At 41.7% G+C, this 19,940-nt stretch overlaps 1 protein-coding gene across 2 annotated transcripts; it reads right to left on the bottom strand.

Annotated features, from left to right (window-relative positions):
• Positions 1-7,344: 7,344 nt before the first annotated feature.
• On the bottom strand, positions 7,345-17,612 carry LOC145411835 (UPAR/Ly6 domain-containing protein bou-like). 2 transcript variants are annotated; one of them, XM_080281795.1, is made up of 3 exons: positions 17,476-17,612; positions 9,578-9,724; positions 7,345-7,712 (listed from the first exon to the last, which is right to left on the bottom strand). In XM_080281795.1, the coding sequence occupies exons 1-3, from the start codon at positions 17,546-17,548 to the stop codon at positions 7,507-7,509; spliced, it is 426 nt and encodes a 141-aa protein (XP_080137921.1). In that variant the 5' UTR covers positions 17,549-17,612; the 3' UTR covers positions 7,345-7,506. The 2 variants fall into 2 exon arrangements, with proteins under 2 accessions (XP_080137921.1, XP_080137920.1); XM_080281794.1 differs by lacking the exon at positions 9,578-9,724 and adding an exon at positions 8,849-9,004.
• Between the last annotated feature and the right edge of the window lie 2,328 nt (positions 17,613-19,940).

Raw genomic sequence — 19,940 nt, 5'->3', positions numbered from 1 at the left:
TGACACTTAAATTAGTACGCCCATTGCTGAATTTAAGCAATTCCAAGCATTCGTCGCAAATGCTTTTCTTCGTACAGAAGAAAGAAAATGGGAAAAGGGAGTTCCTAACCCCGTCTTTCATTGCATCTAATTTCACTTAACCAAACCTAACTTATATAGTCTGGACGTAGATTCGATAACGGACGGAGCAGCGAGCTGAACAACCCCCACTCCTTATCTACATAGTACTAAAAACTGCATTTGCTACGGATGTATATAGAAGAAAAGTCACTGAGCTCTACAGTATAGTATTTTTTTTTTTTTTTTGGCCATCACCCTGAAGGGGCATTAGGCCAGCAAGAATCAATAATCATGAAAGGCAAAATAACGATATGAAATATTTGCATCTATTTCATACCAATATTAAGTTATTATTCATGATTATGAAACAATAAGTAATAAAGAATACATCAGTATACATGGATAGTACAGGACAAATACTTAAATTCCATCTATATATCACATGTAGACTCATTACTATACTACTACAAAATAATCAAATAATTATCAAACTTATGTTAAAAAAAAAATACATAAAAAGAACAAATACAAATTTACTGGTCCTGAACAAAAGAAAAAATAATACACATATAAATGTAACCTCCTCCTGCGATTCACAAATCTATAAAAGTGTATTGACATATTTACAAATGAACAAAAACCATATCCCTATATACAATATATATATATATATATATACATACAGTATATATATATATATATATATATATATATATATATATATATATATATATATATATATATATATATGGAAACCACAACCAAGTTCATAAAATAAATCACAACTCTCAAGAAAGTCATCAACGTCCCCATCATCCCCATCACCCAGGACAGCATCAAGTGTGAAAGGGAGCGAATTTTGTCCTACAGTAGGCAGCCAGAGAGGTACGTTACCCAGCATACCTACTGCAGTACAAAAGGATGTGACTGATAACACCGCGTCACAGGTGGTACAACGCGGTGGAAATTGTCTGTTAATATATGGTAACATATGTGTTATTTGGGTGGAATTCATGCGAGGCGGGCTAAAGCGACCTCCTCCCGTCTGTTTCCTGGAGAGGAACTGGACCAATCACATATGGTCCTTTTGACTGATGGAATTGCCAGGTCGGTCCACTGACTTTGCCACATAAGATTAATTGATTTCTTTCCGAAAGAGAGTCTAGACTGTAGCTCACGAGGAACGTCCCAAGTCTCCTCGAGTTCTACAGCTGATTTAGCTAGTAGGTCAGCCTGCTCATTGCCGTAAATACCGCAATGACCAGGCACCCAGATCAGAGTGAAGGATTTAGCACATGTATGCAGCTTATTGATAATGCGGCCCAGGACCTCATGTGAATCAGTCCTACATGAATGAATTGCCTGAAGGGCTGACTTAGAGTCCGAAAAAATGACAAAACTGTTGTGATCTGAACGCAAAGCAAAGTCTATAGCTTGATCTATGGCAAGTAATTCGGCAGTGAATACAGACGTATGGGGAGGCAAGAGAAAACGGATGCGGCACTCTATAGACCACACACTCGCACCCACACATTCATCCATCTTAGAGCCATCGGTGTACAAGTGGAATGATGCTAGGTGTCTAATGAGGATCATCCGGAACAACTGTCGTACCTCCACCTCCGGCGCCTTGTACTTTGCGACGGGGAGCCAGTCAGTGTTGAATGTGGTGGCAAGTGACTCCCAGGGCGCTATTTTTGATGTTAAAACCTGATCCCCATTAGAAAGGTCGTACCCTAACGCCTCACAGAGGAAGTGAAGCCTCACAGCCACCGGCTTGAGGGCCGCATACAGCAGGTATTCCCACTGTAGGAGGATCCGACAGGTCGGAAGTCCAAGTGAGCGTTTACGGTGGGTGGTGATACCATAAGAAAATAACAGGTGGTCATGTCGCAGACGGAGGGGAGGCACATTAGCCTCCACTTCCAACCGCTCCACACGAGTACATCGAAGGGCTCCGGGACATATACGCAAGCATACGTTCTGAAGTACATCCAGTCTACGGAGGACAGCATCCGATGCCGACCCATACACCTGTGAGCCATAGTCAAGCTTAGAACGGATAAGGGACTTATACACCATCAATAAAGACGTTCTGTCTGCTCCCCAAGAATTACCGGAAAGAAACTTAAGGACGTTTACTTTTTTACTACAAGAAGCAAGCAAATGATTAATGTGTGTTCTCCAACTGAGCCTACTGTCAAAATGTAGACCCAGGAATCTGACTGAATTTTGAAAAGGTATCGGCTGATTATCTATAGTTAATTGCAAAGGAGGTACGTTAAGTTTACGAGTAAAAACAACACCGACACACTTAGGGACGGAAAATTTAAATCCCCACTGCAGGGCCCAACACTGAAGTATAGTATGGAGACGGTTTCTCATGGGTAGCACCACGTAATTTGTGTGTCCGACGCCAGGGCAGCGCTGATGTAGCGGCAGCCATGTTACACCACGTCTGATGCCCGCGTTTTCTGTATTTTTCATTACCAAATGTGGGCCAATTTGGTATTGAAAAGTTCGTTTGATAGTGAATCAGCATGATCCATTACCAAACATATAATATCTTTTGTATTATATGCGAGTGTTGTTTCAATATGGCGGCCAAAGTCACACGCTCGTGGAGATGTAGTCTCTCCACAAGTGCTCGTGGGCCCTTCGGGCCCCTCGCACTTGCTCCTGCGGAGGGCTCTCATGTTTATGTGCTGTTCTAATGTAAAGTCGTTGTCACTTGGATTTTTTGCAGCTAACCCACTGATCATGTTATTTGCAGCTTCGGAAATGGAACCCAAGTTGTCCGAAAGCAAGTCCGAAGTACACACACAAACATACGGCTACTGTTGCAGTTTATTTTAGTTCTACCTCTGGACAAAAAATTCTACGGAGATCCTATGCCGGGCTCCTGGAGCAGCGTTTTTTGGTCAAAATGTGATCGCTCATTAAATATAGTAAAAGTTTTTCAATCGTGATGGGACCAAGCTTTTTACATCAGCAATTTTTTTGCGATTTTTGTGCCAATTTTGGTGCAATTTGAATGTGTAGTTTCGGCTGCCCAAAATACACACACACACACACACACACACACACGGCTACTGCTATAGTATATTAGATACTACAGAGCTCAGTGAGAAGAACTGATTAAAACTGCATAAACCAAATGACGAATTCATTAATTTCATTCTTTGATAGTTGGATGTAATTTCGAAACACCAAAAATATTCGTTAAGATTTTTGAAAATACAGATAAATAGTTATAGACATTATACTAAAATACCCACCCCAAAGGGAGACCACAGAGAGGCACGCGGATGGGAGGAAGAAACCCCCACCCCAGGAGGAAACCACGGGGACGGGGAGGGGCGTAAGGGCCCCGAGCCAGATGAGCCCAAGTACCCTGCCACCATGCCTCCCTTTTTCCCTCAACGGAGCCAGCTGAGAGTACACCATCCCGCCTCACTACACTCCAGCCGGACCAACACTCACCAGCATTGGGGTGGGACTAGTGCTCTCACAGTCCCCAGTAGAACCACGGCAACGTCCACCGGACTTGCTGAGCATGGAACGTCCACCGGATTTCCCTAATCTACTACCCCTGAGGCTCCTGTCGAGGGTAGCATCCCTTGCTTGCCTCACCCCTCCAGAGGCCGAGAGGGACGTCCCTCGTACTTTCCCCACACCCCTAGAGGTGGAGTCTGCTCCCCAGCAGAGTCCCTGTTGGAGAGTGTCTGGAGCAGCCCCATTGTGAGCCTGGGAGTGTAATTCACCGGGTAGGTCAGGTTCACTTGATGGTCGTGTTCGTCAGCTTTTACCCTCCCGGAAGGGAGCTGAGAGCTCATATAGTCCGATCCAAGGGCAAGGCTGTGACCTTCACACACGCACACACCCGTCTCCTTGCTCAAGGGGGACAGTAACCACCCACTTCGTCAGTGGAACTTTTCGCAACCTGAGCGAGGCGCGAACTCCCGTCCACCAGTTGGCAAGCGACGACGTTAGCACTGCACTAGCGAGCGGTAGGATTCGAACCAGCGCTTGCAACTGCGTGAGTACAGCAGCTTACCAAGTGAGCCATTTAGGCACCCCAAACAGCATGACAGTGTTTAGAACTCCTTTTCTGAATGTGACTGTTCTTTACGGGCAGTCAGCGCCTCGACGTCACCAGCCGCTGTCGGACTCCCCGAGTACAAGAGGCCACAGGCAGACCCTGACGGCCTCCCCAAGCCAGTGAGACCGCAGCCCCCAGCCGTCGAGGGACGCCCCAAGGACTCCAGGCCGGGACCTACCCAGACCCCCTGGCGAGACGCCCGCCTCCTCCAAGGGCAGGTGCAGAGCCGCGCACCTGCTTGCCCTGTTTGGCCCCAGCCCCGAGGGCCGCCATACACACCGAGGCCCCAGCAGAAGGGAGCCTCCCACGACACCGCCCCACAACCCACATGGACAATCCACCACTCGACCAGAGACCTGTGCCTCTCACGGGAGTGCACACCTGACAAGCTGCCTCCCACACCTGGCCACCACCTGCAACTACCTGGTCTCCCGTAGCCCACCCCGTATCCTTACATACTAATATTGTATTTGTATTGTGCCATATGTACTGTGTCCTGCACTGTTTGTGGTAAAGTATGTGTAAGACTGGTTAGCCTGCGTTTGAGACCTGTTCCTTTTGTTGCATGCTCTATACCCTGTCTTAAAAAAGAACCCAAAGTCAGTTGCCCGTGCTCTAAGGAGAAGGAGTTGAACTTAGAGCATGCAGCATAACATATATATTGTTACGTCCCCGTCCCACACTGCCACAGGCTCCAACGGCAGTAGTTGGAAGGACGTTGTCCAGTGAGTTTTACTTCCATCCATCCTCTTCTGTCTTTCTTTCCTTCATTCTTTCCTCTTCTGCCTGCGGGTGACTTTACACTGCCTCTTGTGTCTTTCTTTCCTTCATTCTTTCCTCTTCCTTCTGCCTGTGGGTGACTTTACATTGAGTGACATGCCAAATGGTTTCCTGTATACCAGGAAACCATTTACTACGCTGGGTGGTAACCATATAACCAAATTTTGGTGCCTGGTGGTTTAGTGGGTAATAACGGTGCTCCAATCGGATTGAGCAAAGAAGGTTTATATCCAAGGGGTGGTTGGGGTTTATTGCTCACGTAATGCCACTCAGGGATGAGTGAGGCTGGTAACTCTCATCTTAAATGCCAGGACCAACTTGCTTAGCCCCGGGTTCCTACGCTCCTCATGAGGCAACGTAGGATTGGATGATATATATATATATATATATATATATATATATATATATATATATATATATATATATATATATATATATATATATATATATATATATATATATATATATATATATATATATATATATATATATATATATATACATATATATATATATATATATATATATATATATATATATATATATATATATATATATATATATATATATATATTCTCTCTTTCGGGGAAACTCATGCCAGGTGATGCAGCTTTTAACCGCACAACAAGCTAACTTGCGCAGTTTAGTGAAATGATGATTAAAGGTTCTTAATGAAATACCAAAACTGTGAACTGTCATTTCTCATATACAATATATATTTAATATGAAAGAGTACAGAGAAATATAATCCTACTACTTATGATTAATATTCTCTTAACTTACTTAATCTTACATACTTACAACCTACATAATCACACGTCTACATAAAAAGCTATTTTCAGTTGGAAGAACTACATGTCTGCTCAAACACACAGCAACACACGCTCTTTGATTCTGTATTGTACTACTATACTCCATTCCACTACTCCTGTCCCCCTTCCTTTTCAGTTAAATCATAATGCAATATCACGTGTAGCTTACGTCCCAACACTATACTATTTAATGACACTTCGGAATTACCATAGCGGCACTACATACAATTAGACCTCGTTTTGAAATTTCACCAAGTTATTTTATTATTGAGCTGCTGATGAATTAACTCATTCTTCATTTAAATTTATTATTAAGTTACAGATGAATTAATACCTATTCATCAATTAAAGTTGTTCACGATTCACTTTCTTGAAGAGGCAGCTGAAGGAAGGGGTGGAGAAGGAGCAGGATAAACCCGGTGTGGCTTGGTTCACCTGCATAGGGTGATTCACTACCTTGAGGCCCAGGATTAATTTCAATATTTTCGGTATCAATGGAACCGTTTTAACAGAACTCTGATGCTTACTTTCACTTCATTATACACTTTTTTCAAACATTCACCAAGTCTTGATTAAACATAGTTGACTATGGTGTTCCGGACTGGTGAATATTGGGTACAACTTATCCGCTGGGATGCCTCGCTTCTCCCTTGTAATATTTTCTTATAGCTAATGAAATGTGCAGGGATTGTTCTTAAATCCCTTCCCCTTAAGGTGTCCCCATCAACAAGGAAAAGCTCTCAAGCCATATCGGGAGAATTTGAAATGTGGTCATTCATGGGGTTCAGCATGATTAATGGATCAGTGCAACTGAACAATTGATGCCCAGTCAGCACTGAGCTGCTGGGAGAAAAATATTTCATTTTCAGCACATAACTGTCTTAAATTCAAATGTCGGACGTTTCTCAAATGCAGTATAGGCCTATAATTGACAAGCTGAAGTTTGTTAGCATGGAGTATCATTTAAATTCGTTTAATAATAACGGATTGGTTTTTTTTCTGGGGTCTCAGAGTGGTGAACCACCCTTTATAAAGCGACTACAGGGTTGTAATGTGCTCCTTCACTTTAACCCGAGAACGTCTTTTATATTAAACTTTCTACCTATAAGATATTTTGTTCTGTTTAGGAATGACATTTATAACTGGAGGGATTAGATTTATCCTTCATCAACGTGTTCAGGACGAGAGGTTTCCCTAAACTGAATAAAATCGCCTGGAGGTAGCGAGAACAGACTAAACTTATATGAAGGTAGTGAAAAGGAGAAACACTGGCTGCTTTTCTCACTGCCAGGATGAGCTTCTGAATCCGTTTATAAACACAGATGATGTGCTTGTGGATGCATGTCCCTCTGCCAGTATTAATTTGTGTTTTAAATGCTTGTTACACCAGCAAATTTAGTTCCCAGCAAGAAAGGATTGGTGTGTGTGTGTGTGTGTGTGTGTGTGTGTGTGTGTGTGTGTGTGTGTGTGTGTGTGTGTGTGTGTGTGTGTGTGTGCGTGTGTGTGTGTGTGCGCGCGCGCGCGCGCATTTTCTACTGTAAGGATACATACGTGGGTGTTTTAAAATGTCTTTACATAAAAAGATTAGTTCCCAGCAAGAGAGGGATGATGATATAGGGTATGATAGTCAAGATTATTTGTGGGTATCCTGGAATCTTGGATCATCAAAAATCAGGTTCCCAGCAGATGAAAGATGACAAGTGGCATGATAGTCAGGGTAAATTTGGGCATACCAGTACCCCTTAAATCTCGCTACATTAAAAATCTGATCCCAAGCAGAAGAGGTAAGATGATGAGTGGCGTGTGAGTGTGATGTATGGTTGGGGCGGGATTGCAACCGTTCATCTGGCAGGTAAACACACAGGCCCTGTACTCCCGCTCATCACCAGGCCGGCGCACCCATTCACAGTAGTTGCCCCAGTCCCGAGATGAGCAGAATCTCTTGGTGCCCAGCTGACCTGTGTAAGAATAAGGGGTTAATGCTGCGAGAACCACCTCACTCCATAGAAATGCAACTGATCTCAGAATTTACTGCAGGGAATATTGTTTGAATACTTAGAACCTGGAACATAATCTCGATGTCTTAATATAAAGTTTAAGCAATATATTTATCTTCAGAGCAGAGATCAACATAATATAGATATCAAAGAAAACATCCGACTTACATAATGTGGGTGTCACAATGAAAAGTTCAGGAAATATTTAGTTGTTAAAGTCAATTCCCATGTATGGTAAGCATGGACATCAAAAGGCAAGAATGAATACTGGCTATTTTGCAAACCAGGCATGAGAGCATGAATGCCAGGAATTAAGAACTCCTTTATTTGTGGTAATGTTCAGCCGAGTTTGAAGCTGGGTCTAAACATTAGGGAAGTGTATGTAAACTCAGTGACAAACATCTCCTTCCAGTTTCCCCACCCCCTAATTATTCACTCATACAGGGATGCACAACACAAAATGACGAGTGCTTCTCTTCAGCTCTGTAAGCAGTGTTCTAATGTATCACAGCAACCTAACTACGAACTACGTCACTGGCTGAGACAGACAGAGAGAGAGAGAGAGAGAGAGAGAGAGAGAGAGAGAGAGAGATTTAAATTCCTGGACTCTATTAGGCATATGTGACATGTTAACTTATTGTGGCAGGAACATTATGATGATACATATTACATAAGGCATTGCATGGAACCGTAATACTCTCTGAAGTACTGTGCGTACACGTACATACAACGAGCTTCAATTGACATAGTTTCATGCACTAGGTTATATGGGCAACAAAGACGCAGGCAGCAAGGCCAAAGTAAAAGACTTAGTGATGAGATAAGCAAAATGGGATACAGACAATTAGGAAACCTGTATTAAGCAGATATATACAGTACTGGATTATCTAGAAAGGAACGTCAGATCCTGTGTGTGGGAATTGCTCATTTCCACCTTAGAATCCACTCATCGTAACAGAAGTGTTCTCTGGTCTACCTTCAGGTGACAGGCAGCCAACATGAAGAGTGGGCTGTAAGAACACAAAACTCCATGCAAATTTGGCCACAACACTAAGCACTCTGGTGGTGGTTGTAAGAGAGGTGGAGGGCGATCCAACCTTCGAACATCCCCGTGGTCTTGATGCAGTACCTGGCCTCCATCACTCTGTGGCAGGAGCTGGGGAGGAGGCTGCGTGATGGAGCCTGGTAGCTGAGCAGCGAGGGGCAGTGAAGGTCGGTGCTGCTGTCACACTGGTAACAGTCCAGACCTCTGGCTGCAACCACATATGACTTTTATTTAACCATACTCCCCACATCAACACATACCCGTTTTTTACTTTACACTTACTACTCTCCACCCCACAGACAGCGCTGCTGATGTTAGTAGACATGTTAGAGTTTAAACGTAATAATAGTATAAAAGTGTCAGTGTAAGAAATATCAGTGACAAGTACCAACCAGCACCAAACAGTAGTGATGAAAGCCCTAAGAGGAGATGATCTTGTTAATGGGTATAGCAGTTATAGTTGCAGATACACCATTTCTAGTTCTCCAGGTCATGCATGAGTATATGTACGAGTATATCAGTAAATATACATCTACAAAAAGATAAATATAACTGACGTATAAAGCTTTAGAACTGACAAAACTGACAAACATCTGGCATCATGGCTTGTGAGGAAATTACGAATATTTCATGTTCCTTTGCCTGGAAAACAGAAATGCTACATCTGTGAAAATAAGTCTACTGAGATGCGACAGTCTGTGACAGGAACACAACAAGACACCTGTCCCCGATTGTTCAATAAAGTTAGTGTAGAGGTAGATTGTAATGGCAGGGTTGGCACCTTCGACAAGACCTGTCATCTTGACACAATATTGGACGTTCTGGATGTGGTCGCAGGAGATGGAACCCAGGCTGTGATGCTGAGGTAGGGAGTCACCACACGTCCGTTCACTGGTTGAGTTGCACTGGTAGCACGACATGCCTGACACTGGGAGGAAATAAAATTATTGTTAACGTATCGCAGGTTGGCTGAATTCCATGTGTTGCTGTAACCACATCACATGCACGTCGTACCGCACAAAACTATATATATCATGCCACATAACGCTTAGTACAGTACAGCATGTCACAAGTCCCGGTCACAGTCTGAATCCTTGCAGTGTACGTGTATCACTTTAGTGGAAATTCCTGTAGAGCCAGTCAGAGCGCGCGGGCGACAATCATGTCACAAGTACGTCTCTGTCCTCTTCCCTTATTCAGCACTGAGATTTTTTTTTTTTTTTTAATGTGTCCAACTCTGGGCATAGGCTTCACAGCCTGCTCCCAAGGCCCAGTAGTCCTCCTACATACCATACACCTCTACATGTCACCACTACGGCGCTAACACCCACCGTCCATTTTGAATACATGCTAGGGCTGTCTCACACAGGACTGGTGTATGGTATTAGCGGGGGTATTTTTACATATCGGCGGGTCTTCTGGTAGATCAGTAAAGTTTGACTTTATGAAATTCAAATCCTTAAACTGTTCACTGCCCCAGCGGGGGTGCGAAACCGGACTGCAGGCCACCTCTCTAACGATTGAGCCACTGTTTACAAAGGTAACAGTTAGTTTTGTTGTTTTTTACTGACCGACATGATGGGGAAATATGTCATGTGTGAATTAGATATAGCTTTGAGATGGACAGTCTCTCTCTCTCTCTCTCTCTCTCTCTCTCTCTCTCTCTCTAAAACTTGCCCTTTGTACTGTCAATGTAGCACCTAAACTCTTTATACACGACATACGAAGTGTGTCTAACGATTATCCAAAACTGCTTGACTCTGTTGCTTGAGAATCCAAACATTCTCCATTTTTCACATTACTAAACCTCCTGCTTACTGTTATGAAACTATGTTTTCTTCTTAAGACCCTAGACAGGATAAAGAAGTAAGGGCGAGGCAAAGACGGCGGGAGAGAGAGAGAAAAAAAGACAGTTTTTGTTCCGCTATCTTTACCTCTGTTGTTCATTGCTGCGGCAGCCATTCCTGGCACCATAAATCACGACGATGAAATCAGCTTCATATTGACTTTACTTCGCCTATCCAGCCCTAGCTGGACGAATCTCTAGTGGTGAAGGGATTGCTGTCGGCCATGTCAGATCCTTCCCCCCATCACAAAACCATATTATAAGCTCATTAAAATCGTCAGGAAAAACCAACACTAAAAGAAAAATGACATACTCAGGTAGAAGGATTACTCTGCCAATCAGTTCATGTAACCTTGTCTCAGCCATTCGTGTTTATACATTCCCTCATGTTTCATTTAGGTTATGCCGCAAATCTGAGAAAGTCCGAAATGGAAACTCATAAAACTGAACTATGAGTCACATCATCATTACTCCTCTTTATAACGGTGAGGTGTTAACTAAATTATTCTTGCTGCTGCCAGACTGTTGCAGCTGAGTCGCCTAGTCATGAGGAGGTTATCGAAGGCTAATTTAACTCCTCTAGCTGGGGGGGAAAAAAAAAGAATGAGCAGAGTAAATTTATCTAGAGATAACGATAATTTCAACAGTTTGTCCTCTAATGGAACATGTAATCTACTTAATTATGTTCAGCTACTGATTATCTTTCCATCTACCCACTGATTAAGAAAAATGGAAAATAAGAATACGAAGAAGGAATGTGGAAGTAAGAAAAATGAAGGACAAAGAATGAAGAGGATGAAGAGGAAAAATAAAGAAAGTATGGTTGTACAAAAGACAATAAAGAGGAGGAAAGTAAATGAGAACGGAAACAAAGAACAGTAAAGGCCGGGAGGATATGCAAACAAGAGGATGTTAAAAAGGCGAACACATGACAGAAAGAAAGATAGACGAAAGGAAGGAGGAACAAAGCACGGGTGGATGAAGGAGAGAGAGGAGAAGGGTAGATGATATGTAGGAGAGAAAAAATGAAGAATAGGAATAAATACAGGAAAGGAAAAAAAAAAAGTGACAGAAGAATGAGATGCGACAGAAAGGGAAGGAGGATTGGAGGGAGAGGTGACAGGAACGAAGGAAGTGAAGGAGGTAGGTAGGAAGGGAGAGGTGACAGGAACGAAGGAAGTGAAGGAGGTAGGTAGGAAGGGAGAGGAGACAGGTTGGAAGGGAAGGAGGCAGACAGGGAGAAAGGGGAGGCAGATGGGCACGGAGGAAGGAAAGAAGGTAGGGAGAAAGGGAAAGGAGACAGCGAAGGAGGGAGAAGGAGACGGCAATGAGGAGGAGGTATGAAGGAAGGGAGAAGCAAGAATACACAGACGGAATAAGAGAAGGGAGGGAGGCAGAGTGGGCACAGTAGGGAAGGAGTGGACGATTATCGTGAGGGAAGGAGGGAATCAATGGCAGGAAGCAGGTCGGCACGATACGGTACAGGTAGATCTTGGCTCGCGCGCGCGCTGATCATGGAGTCATGTGCTGAATAAATTTGTAAGAAAGGGGTGTGGGGGTACGTCCTTGGTGGTGGAGAACGCGTCATACCAGCGCAATCCCCATCCTCCAGCAATACGTATCGCGTCATCAGCGACAACAGTGCTGACGCTTCCTGTTTTTCTCCAACCAGTATTTGCTTGGCCTCACTTTTTGCGCTTTTTCTCCTGCTGTTTTATAAAAGATCCCTCCATGTTCTAGAGCCAATAGGGCTAAGTATGATTTTTACCACTGTGCACGATCATCACTGGGTACTCCTGAATTATTTTTGAGTGATGATGATAATGATAAAAATACCTGCAAGACAAACGAAGTGCTTTACAGACAATTTCCGCGGCCATCCTCCTCTTACAGCTGAATACACAGTCCCTAATGATTTGATACAGCAACTAGTATTTGCATTTAGCATTTTACCGTCTTCGGTGACTTTGTTTTTTAGTATATTATTGCTGGTTACAGACGATATTACCGAAATATAGAAGAGTCTAATGAAAGACACATTAAACCCCTCCACTTCCAAAAGCTTGTCTTAAGGCAACTAACATAATCTGGAGATAGCAGAATTAACCACTTCAGTCTGATTACTTTTTTTTTTTTTAAGTAGCCGAGGAGAAACTTTTCGTACAGAAGAGGTTAATATGGCCTTCATTTACCCCTTCGCTACGAGAAGTCTCCCCAAAAGGTGAATAAAATCGTGTGGACGTTGGGAGCATTAGTGATTAAAATACGTCACCGGAATGACGGGATTAAATATTAAGTACGTTACGGGGACTAATGCTATTATAATATGGCCGAAAGGAAAGCAGGAGGGAAGCAAGCAGGTTAACGAAATCGAGTGCGTATATGAATGAGGTGGGTGGCTGGTTGGGTGGGTGAGAGGAGAAAGGCTGTAGCAAGAATATCATCCCGATTTTATTTTTTCTTTAATGGAAATGTTCTGACGCCTCTACGTATGGTTTCCTTTATGACGGGATCGCCATGTAGTCAGTGTGTTTTACTGCCGACTCTCTCTGGTATGGGATGTGAAAGGCAGACCGTTTTTTATAACACCCTATAGAGATAACGTATTTCAAAACATTTTCAGGCATAACCAGATTGTGTAAAATAACAAAACAACTTGTGTTATTACTGATTGTGTAAAATAACAAAACAACTTGTGTTATTACTGAGTGGAAGAAACGACTGCAAGAGTGAGATATGCAGTTACCAAATGGATAAGCAGGAATGCAGTAAGATATTATAAGCATAGAAAAAAATGATATCGGTAGGGTGAGAAAAGAAAAATCATTGACAGTGAAATGAATGGTAATACTGGAAGAGACTGACCTTATTTGGTACATTTGCTACGGAGGAATTGAACAGAACAGGATATTCAGATGTGTGTGTGTGTGTGTGTGTGTGTGAGAGAGAGAGAGAGAGAGAGAGAGAGAGAGAGAGAGAGAGAGAGAGAGAGAGGGGCTGTCATGATTAAGAGTTAGGGCTGCATTTGATTCTAGTTACTGGGATAACACAGAAATAGCCACATTGCAAATACAACAGACTATTATGTATGAATTTAAAAAAACAAAATCATCAATCATGCAAGCCAGGTGAGAAGGGTAGCATATTCTGAGCATCGACTTTCCCCCGTTCCCCCTTCTCCCCCGGCCCACACCCTGAGTATAAGTGAGGTGAGACGAGAAAAATACCGGGAATGTGAGAGTGACTGGGTATGGATGAATATGTGAGAATCGGAGTGAGACTGAGGAATGGTGAGTGGAAAAAGTACGAGACATAGTGATTGGGTGTCTATGGGAATGAGTCTGTTAACCTGAAGTGGGTGAATGTGCGTGTGTGTGTGTGTGTGTGTGTGTGTGTGTGTGTGTGTGTGTGTGTGTGTGTGTGTGTGAGAGAGAGAGAGAGAGAGAGAGAGAGAGAGAGAGAGAGAGAGAGAGAGAGAGGGATGGGAATATGTGAAACTGAATGTGACACACAATGCGAGTGTGAGTGAAAGTCAGTCAGGAGTAAGTGTGAGTGAACCAGAGTGAGAGTAGGCGAGTAGGTGTAAGCTTTAGGGTACATTAATCTAAGTAAGAATATATGAACAAGTGTGAAAGAGTGTATACATGACAACGCATATGAGTGACAGTGTAAGTGAAAAAATGTCAGTGAGCGACAGTGAACTGGAATGAAGGTGAGTGTGTAAGTGAAAGTGCAATGGAATGAGGGTGAGTGAGTTTGCAAGAGTGACCACCAATTAATTTAGGCGAGAGTATGTGAGAGAGTAAACGAGAGTAAATCAAAGTGGGTGTGAGTGATGTTAAATGCGAGTGAGAATGAGACTGAGTGAGAGTGAATTTGAACCAGTGACTGAGAGAATATGTAAGCGTCAAAGTGAATGAATGTAGGCGAATGTGGAAAAATGGGTGAGAGAGAGAGAGAGAGAGAGAGAGAGAGAGAGAGAGAGAGAGAGAGAGAGAAAATAAGAAGTAAAACAGACATTACAAAGTATTCAATTGACAGTGGGTGAGAGTGAGACTGGTTCCAAGAGTGAATGAGAACAGTGAGTGAATAAGAGTGAGTAAATGTAAATGAAAGTCAGAGTGTAGAAAGTAAGCGAGAGAATGAGTGAAACATACATCTTGTGAGATCCTCAGCATGCCTACAGTAAGTGAATGTGTGTGTGTGTGTGTGTGTGTGTGTGTGTGTGTGTGTGTGTCTGTGTGTCTGTGTGTGTGTGTGTCTGTGTGTGTGTGTGTGTGTGTGTGTGTGTGTGTGTGTGTGTGTGTGTGTGTGTGTCTGTGTGTGTGTGTGTCTGTGTCTGTGTGTGTGTGTCTGTGTGTGTGTGTGTGTGTGTGTGTGTGTGTGTGTGTGTGAGAGAGAGAGAGAGAGAGAGAGAGAGAGAAAGGAAGTAAGAGGGTGCGAATGTGTGAAAGCGCGAGTGATGAATTGTGATTTATTTTCATTCGTATATATACAGTATATAAATAAGTAAATAGATAGACAGAGAGATAGACAGATAGACTGATAGACAGATAGATACAGATATACAACCAAAGCCTGGAACCTTCTGAAATATATCTTCCTGTTAATGACAAAGGAATGGTATAAAAAAAACGTATTCACATCGCGAGTCCTCGATCTATCTCATTAATGACTGAGAAGTATGGCTTAATGAGCATAGTTCCAGAGCTGGTTATTTGAGCATGTGCGGGACTGAGAAGATTGGATTAACTTTTGCAGACACAACAGTGAGTGTGTAAACCAGATGGACTACGTGCCTGCAATGAAGGAAGAGGGAGTTAAGCAGTGTTCGAGCAGTGAATGTGGTTTTATAATGTTCCTCTGTTGTATAGTGTGAAGTGTTATTATAGTTACGGTTTTTTTTAATGAACGCTAATATCCAGATCAGTTATATCTCCAGTTACAGCATGTCTCCTAATTCACTTAATCACTATACTGTGGCGTAAATGAGGTCAAGCTGCTGAGACATGGCTCTTGAGTTGTGGAGCAAGGCCCACAGGGTAAGGCCAGTGTCACGAAAGACGACGAATTGAGATCACTAAAGTAGCAATATTTGCTTTCTGTTCATGTCGACGTGAAACCAGATGATTTGTCTAGTGTAAATCCTCATTATTACACCATCTTCCTCTGCTTAGTAAAATCACGTAAAACTCATGGGGAAAATTAAGTTTTGCGTAAAATCGCTGTTTTCCTCCTCAAGGACAGGCTATTAACTGACCCAAAAAGGAAGAATAATTTCAAAAGGCAGAGCAGAAATTTTTTATGTACGTAAACAAAATGAACGTGCATAAATGGGCCCTAGGAGGCCTTGTTCCACAGGTGTACGTTACTTAGAAATAATGTTGGTGTACTTAGATGTTAATGTTGGTGTTCTTAGATGTTAATGTTGGTGTTCTTATGTTAATGTTGGTGTACTTAGATGTTAATGTTGGTGTACTTAGATGTTAATGTCGGTGTACTTATGCTAATGTTGGTGTACTTAGTGTTAATGTTGGTGTACTTAGATGTTAATGTTGGTGTACTTAGATGTTAATGTTGGTGTACTTAGATGTTAATGTTGGTGTACTTAGATGTTAATGTTGGTGTACTTAGACGTTAATGTTGGTGTACTTAGATGTTAATGTTGGTGTTCTTAGATGTTAATGTCGGTGTAGTTATGCTAATGTTGGTGTAATTAGATGTTAATGTTGGTGTACTTAGATGTTAATGTTGGTGTACTTGGACGTTAATGTTGTACTTAGGTGTTAATGTTGGTGTACTAAGGTGTTAATGTTGGTGTGGTTGGATATATGTTTAATGTGTTAGACTTAGTTTTTAGAAGCCAGATGTTCTAAGCTGGTGTACTTGGTGTTAAATAATGAACAGGTGGCTTGATGTTAAATGTTAAAGTGGAAATACAGTGCTGATGAAGGTAGATATGAAATGTCAAAGTAGATGCTAATTTAGCCTACATGCTAAATGTTGGCGTAAACGGATGTTATTTGAAAATGTAGGTAGATGTTATATAGCCTACTGGTGCTGGCAGACATTAAAAGCAAATATTAAATGCTGGAAGACACTAAATGTTAAATGTTATTGTAAGTAGTGCTGAAATGTTGGAAATGTTAAATGCTGGCACAGATTAATTTTAAATGGTTACTAATGTAGATTATGGATGATGGAAGGTAGCTGCAGATCAGAGTTACAGCTAACAGTTACTGTAGGTAAACTGAATGAATGACTGAAATATTTATTGTTATAACACTATACGAGGTAGTGGGTCTTGCCACACTATAAAGCTAGTCACAAATACTGGTGAAGGTGTGCATTAGCTATTACTCACGTGAAAGTCGTAAATTAACAGTGCTCGAAGATAAGTCGTAAATTAAAACAGTACTCGAAGATACTAAACAATGCATAGGTACCGGAAAGACGGCACAGGAAGTTGGTAATTAACTAACAGGCTTTCATACGCGCACTCCATATATCTAAAACACGATGGCAGGCAAATGAAATGGTGCGAGTCAATGAGGGTGTGGCCGTGAATATTCGTGAGTCATCTGTTAGGTGGACACAACAAAGGAGTCACCTCAGTCCTTGAGACATCAATGCCAAGTACAGTAGGCCTACCTTCAACGATCCACTGAAGCAGCATTTCCTAAGGTAACGTTGCTATGCAGGAGGTAAGAGCGTTTGTCAGATTGTGCCAAACAAATTTCGAATAAAGAAATCCCATTCTTATACTTATTACAAGAAGACGGACGTTTTCGATCAACAGTTTCAGGACAGCAATTCATTATACTTCAACTTACCGCTTTTAGATATGACGAGAAGACCAATAGTGATATAAGTTGCATGGATTGCGCTCATTTTTCGTTTTTCCATAATATTTTATTGACTGATGTAATAAACCCCGTAAGTCTAGCTCAATCACAAGCGAACACACCACCTGCATGAAGTTTTACTGTTTACCTGGGCGAGGTGTGGCGCTTACCTACCAGGGGGCCTCTCCACCAATCATAATAGCTCTACGACAACGGACTCATTGACTGACCAATCAAAACGCTGCTTCCAAACGCCTATGGTTGAGTGATATCGATGCGTTCTTTAACAGACATCATAGGGGGAATTTGAAAGATGATTATAATTGAGATGGATACTCTTTTGGCATTTCAGAACATTTTGTATCAAAGTTCAAAGCAGTATACGGCTTATGGCACAAAAATAACAACACTGTTTTGAATTGTCAGACGTGTTTATTGGAGAACCCATTATTCTTTAAATAGCATTTCCTCACACATAATAACTAACCCAAGATTTGAAAATCTATAATTACTTTTGTACAAGTGTTTATCATGAAAAATTTTGGTACACCGTTCACATTCTGATAAACATTGTAAGTTCGTACCCCGCGATTGTTGACGTTGTCAAAACTGTCAAAGGGTGACGGGTCATGCACTGGCACCTCTTCCTCCTTGCTCTGAAAGTGCGTATCCGTTGACATATCTAAGGAACAGGCACCAGTGATTCATTTTCCAGTAGGTTCAATCTAAGGCCGTCGTTAGATCATTCAACGAGGAATAATTAGTTATTGAAATTAAGTGAGATCATCAGACCGCAATATCCCTACCGGTACGTGCAGTGACCTTAAGCCTCCCGATAGTGAAACTTCTTATCCTTTATTATTATCAGCACAAACTTGCGACAATGTTTTATTACCAACATTTGACAATATTTAGAAAAGACAGCAATGACACATGTATGATCTATAAGTTTGAGTACATAGACCCTTAAAAAAAAAAAAAAAAAAAAAAAAAAAAGCCTTAAATGAGGTGTCCGTTGGTTTGATAATTGCTACTTAATGTAGTATTGCTTTCTTTGTATTTCATAATGGGATAATAAAAAGTGAATTTCTTGTAGTGATTTCACCTCTGAGAGTTCTGGCCTATTCAATACACCTAAGTCCATTGTACCATAACTTAAAGGTAGATACTGTACTGTGGGCACTGTTACTGCATGTTCTGGAAGTGAGTTCCATTTACAGTAAAAGTTCTCTGTCCGAATGGCAGGGGACTGAGGGTCTTTCAGACTATTGGGAGAGACCTTAAAAAACATTAGAAATATGTACCTGGTCATTAAATAAACACTTAAAATGATATGGGTTATTGTTTTAGGCATGGAAAATGCATAGAAGTGTAGCCGAATAGTTGCAGGCAGGTACATCCAAGTCCAAGAGCAAGTCCAAGCCAGATGAAGGCCAGGAAATTTTGAAAAATTTTGTCTTGAAAAATCCAGAGTATTAGGATATTTGGATTATTGGTGGTTGGATTGGAAGATTTTTAGTGTATTACCCAAATGGAGAACCACTTCCTTAATGGTGGTCCTCCAGTGCCTTGACTTCAAAAGTTTCACACATGGTCATTGAAAATTTGGGTAAAATTATTGTTTCAGCCAAAAACAATCACTGTTCAAGATTTTTATTTTTATTTTTTTTTTTTTTAGGGGGGGGGGGTATTTTGGACAATTCTAAAACACTTTTCTTCTGTGATATTTCTGTTGCAAATTATTTTTATTCTTGAAGATAACCAAACCTACCCGAACCTTCAGTAGTAAGATAAAAATAATTTGAGACGAAAATGCCATAGAAGAAAAATGTCCTAAAATTGTCTAAAATACTGAAAAAAATGAATCAGTCTTGTAATTCAGTTTTTAACTGAAATGATAATAGAACCAAAATTTGTAGTATGTAGCATACAGTACTAAAACAATTTGTAAAGGGGATATCCTCAGGACCGTGAAGTAGCTTGTTGATTTCAAACATACTGTATCCCCTCTCATCCTCCTGTCCTCCTGGGTCTGCAGGCCTAAAACTGTCTGCGTACTAGAGTCCTGCCACCTCTGTTACTGCACTAACTTAGCTGCCCTATGCTGAACCTTCTCCATCAAGGACTTAATGTTCTTGGCCACATATGGGGACCAGACCTGGAATCCACAGTCTAAGATCAGTTGAACTAATGTCTTGTATTGGGGAAGCTGTATGTCATGTTGATAAATGAAAAATTCCATTTTGTAATGCTTTACCTGCTGTTTGCTCAGGCTGCTACTTCGGCAACATTTGTTTAGGATCCACTGATGTCATAACTCCAGGGTCCTTCTCTCCTGCTGACTTAGCAAGCACAACAGTGTTTATTCAGTAATTAGACTGAGGATTTTGTAGGTCAAAGTCCATGGTTGTGCATTTCCCTTCACGGAAGGAGAGCAGTCACTGGTAATCCTG

Source organism: Coenobita brevimanus, chromosome 91, assembly GCF_032717465.1.
Source record: "Coenobita brevimanus isolate Jiangsu-jjx chromosome 91, ASM3271746v2, whole genome shotgun sequence".
Classification (NCBI taxonomy): domain Eukaryota; kingdom Metazoa; phylum Arthropoda; class Malacostraca; order Decapoda; family Coenobitidae; genus Coenobita; species Coenobita brevimanus.
This window is presented reverse-complemented; position numbering and strand designations above follow the sequence as displayed.

Excerpts from the sequence above, each read along its gene's own strand:
- LOC145411835 (XM_080281794.1), bottom strand. The coding sequence starts at position 17,548 with ATGGAAAAACGAAAAATGAGCGCAATCCATGCAACTTATATCACTATT. Across the intron at positions 9,005-17,475 it reads TCTCGTCATATCTAAAAGCG|CCAGAGGTCTGGACTGTTAC; the intron begins GTAAGTTGAAGT and ends ATGTGGTTGCAG. Across the intron at positions 7,713-8,848 it reads GACCACGGGGATGTTCGAAG|GTCAGCTGGGCACCAAGAGA; the intron begins GTTGGATCGCCC and ends ATTCTTACACAG.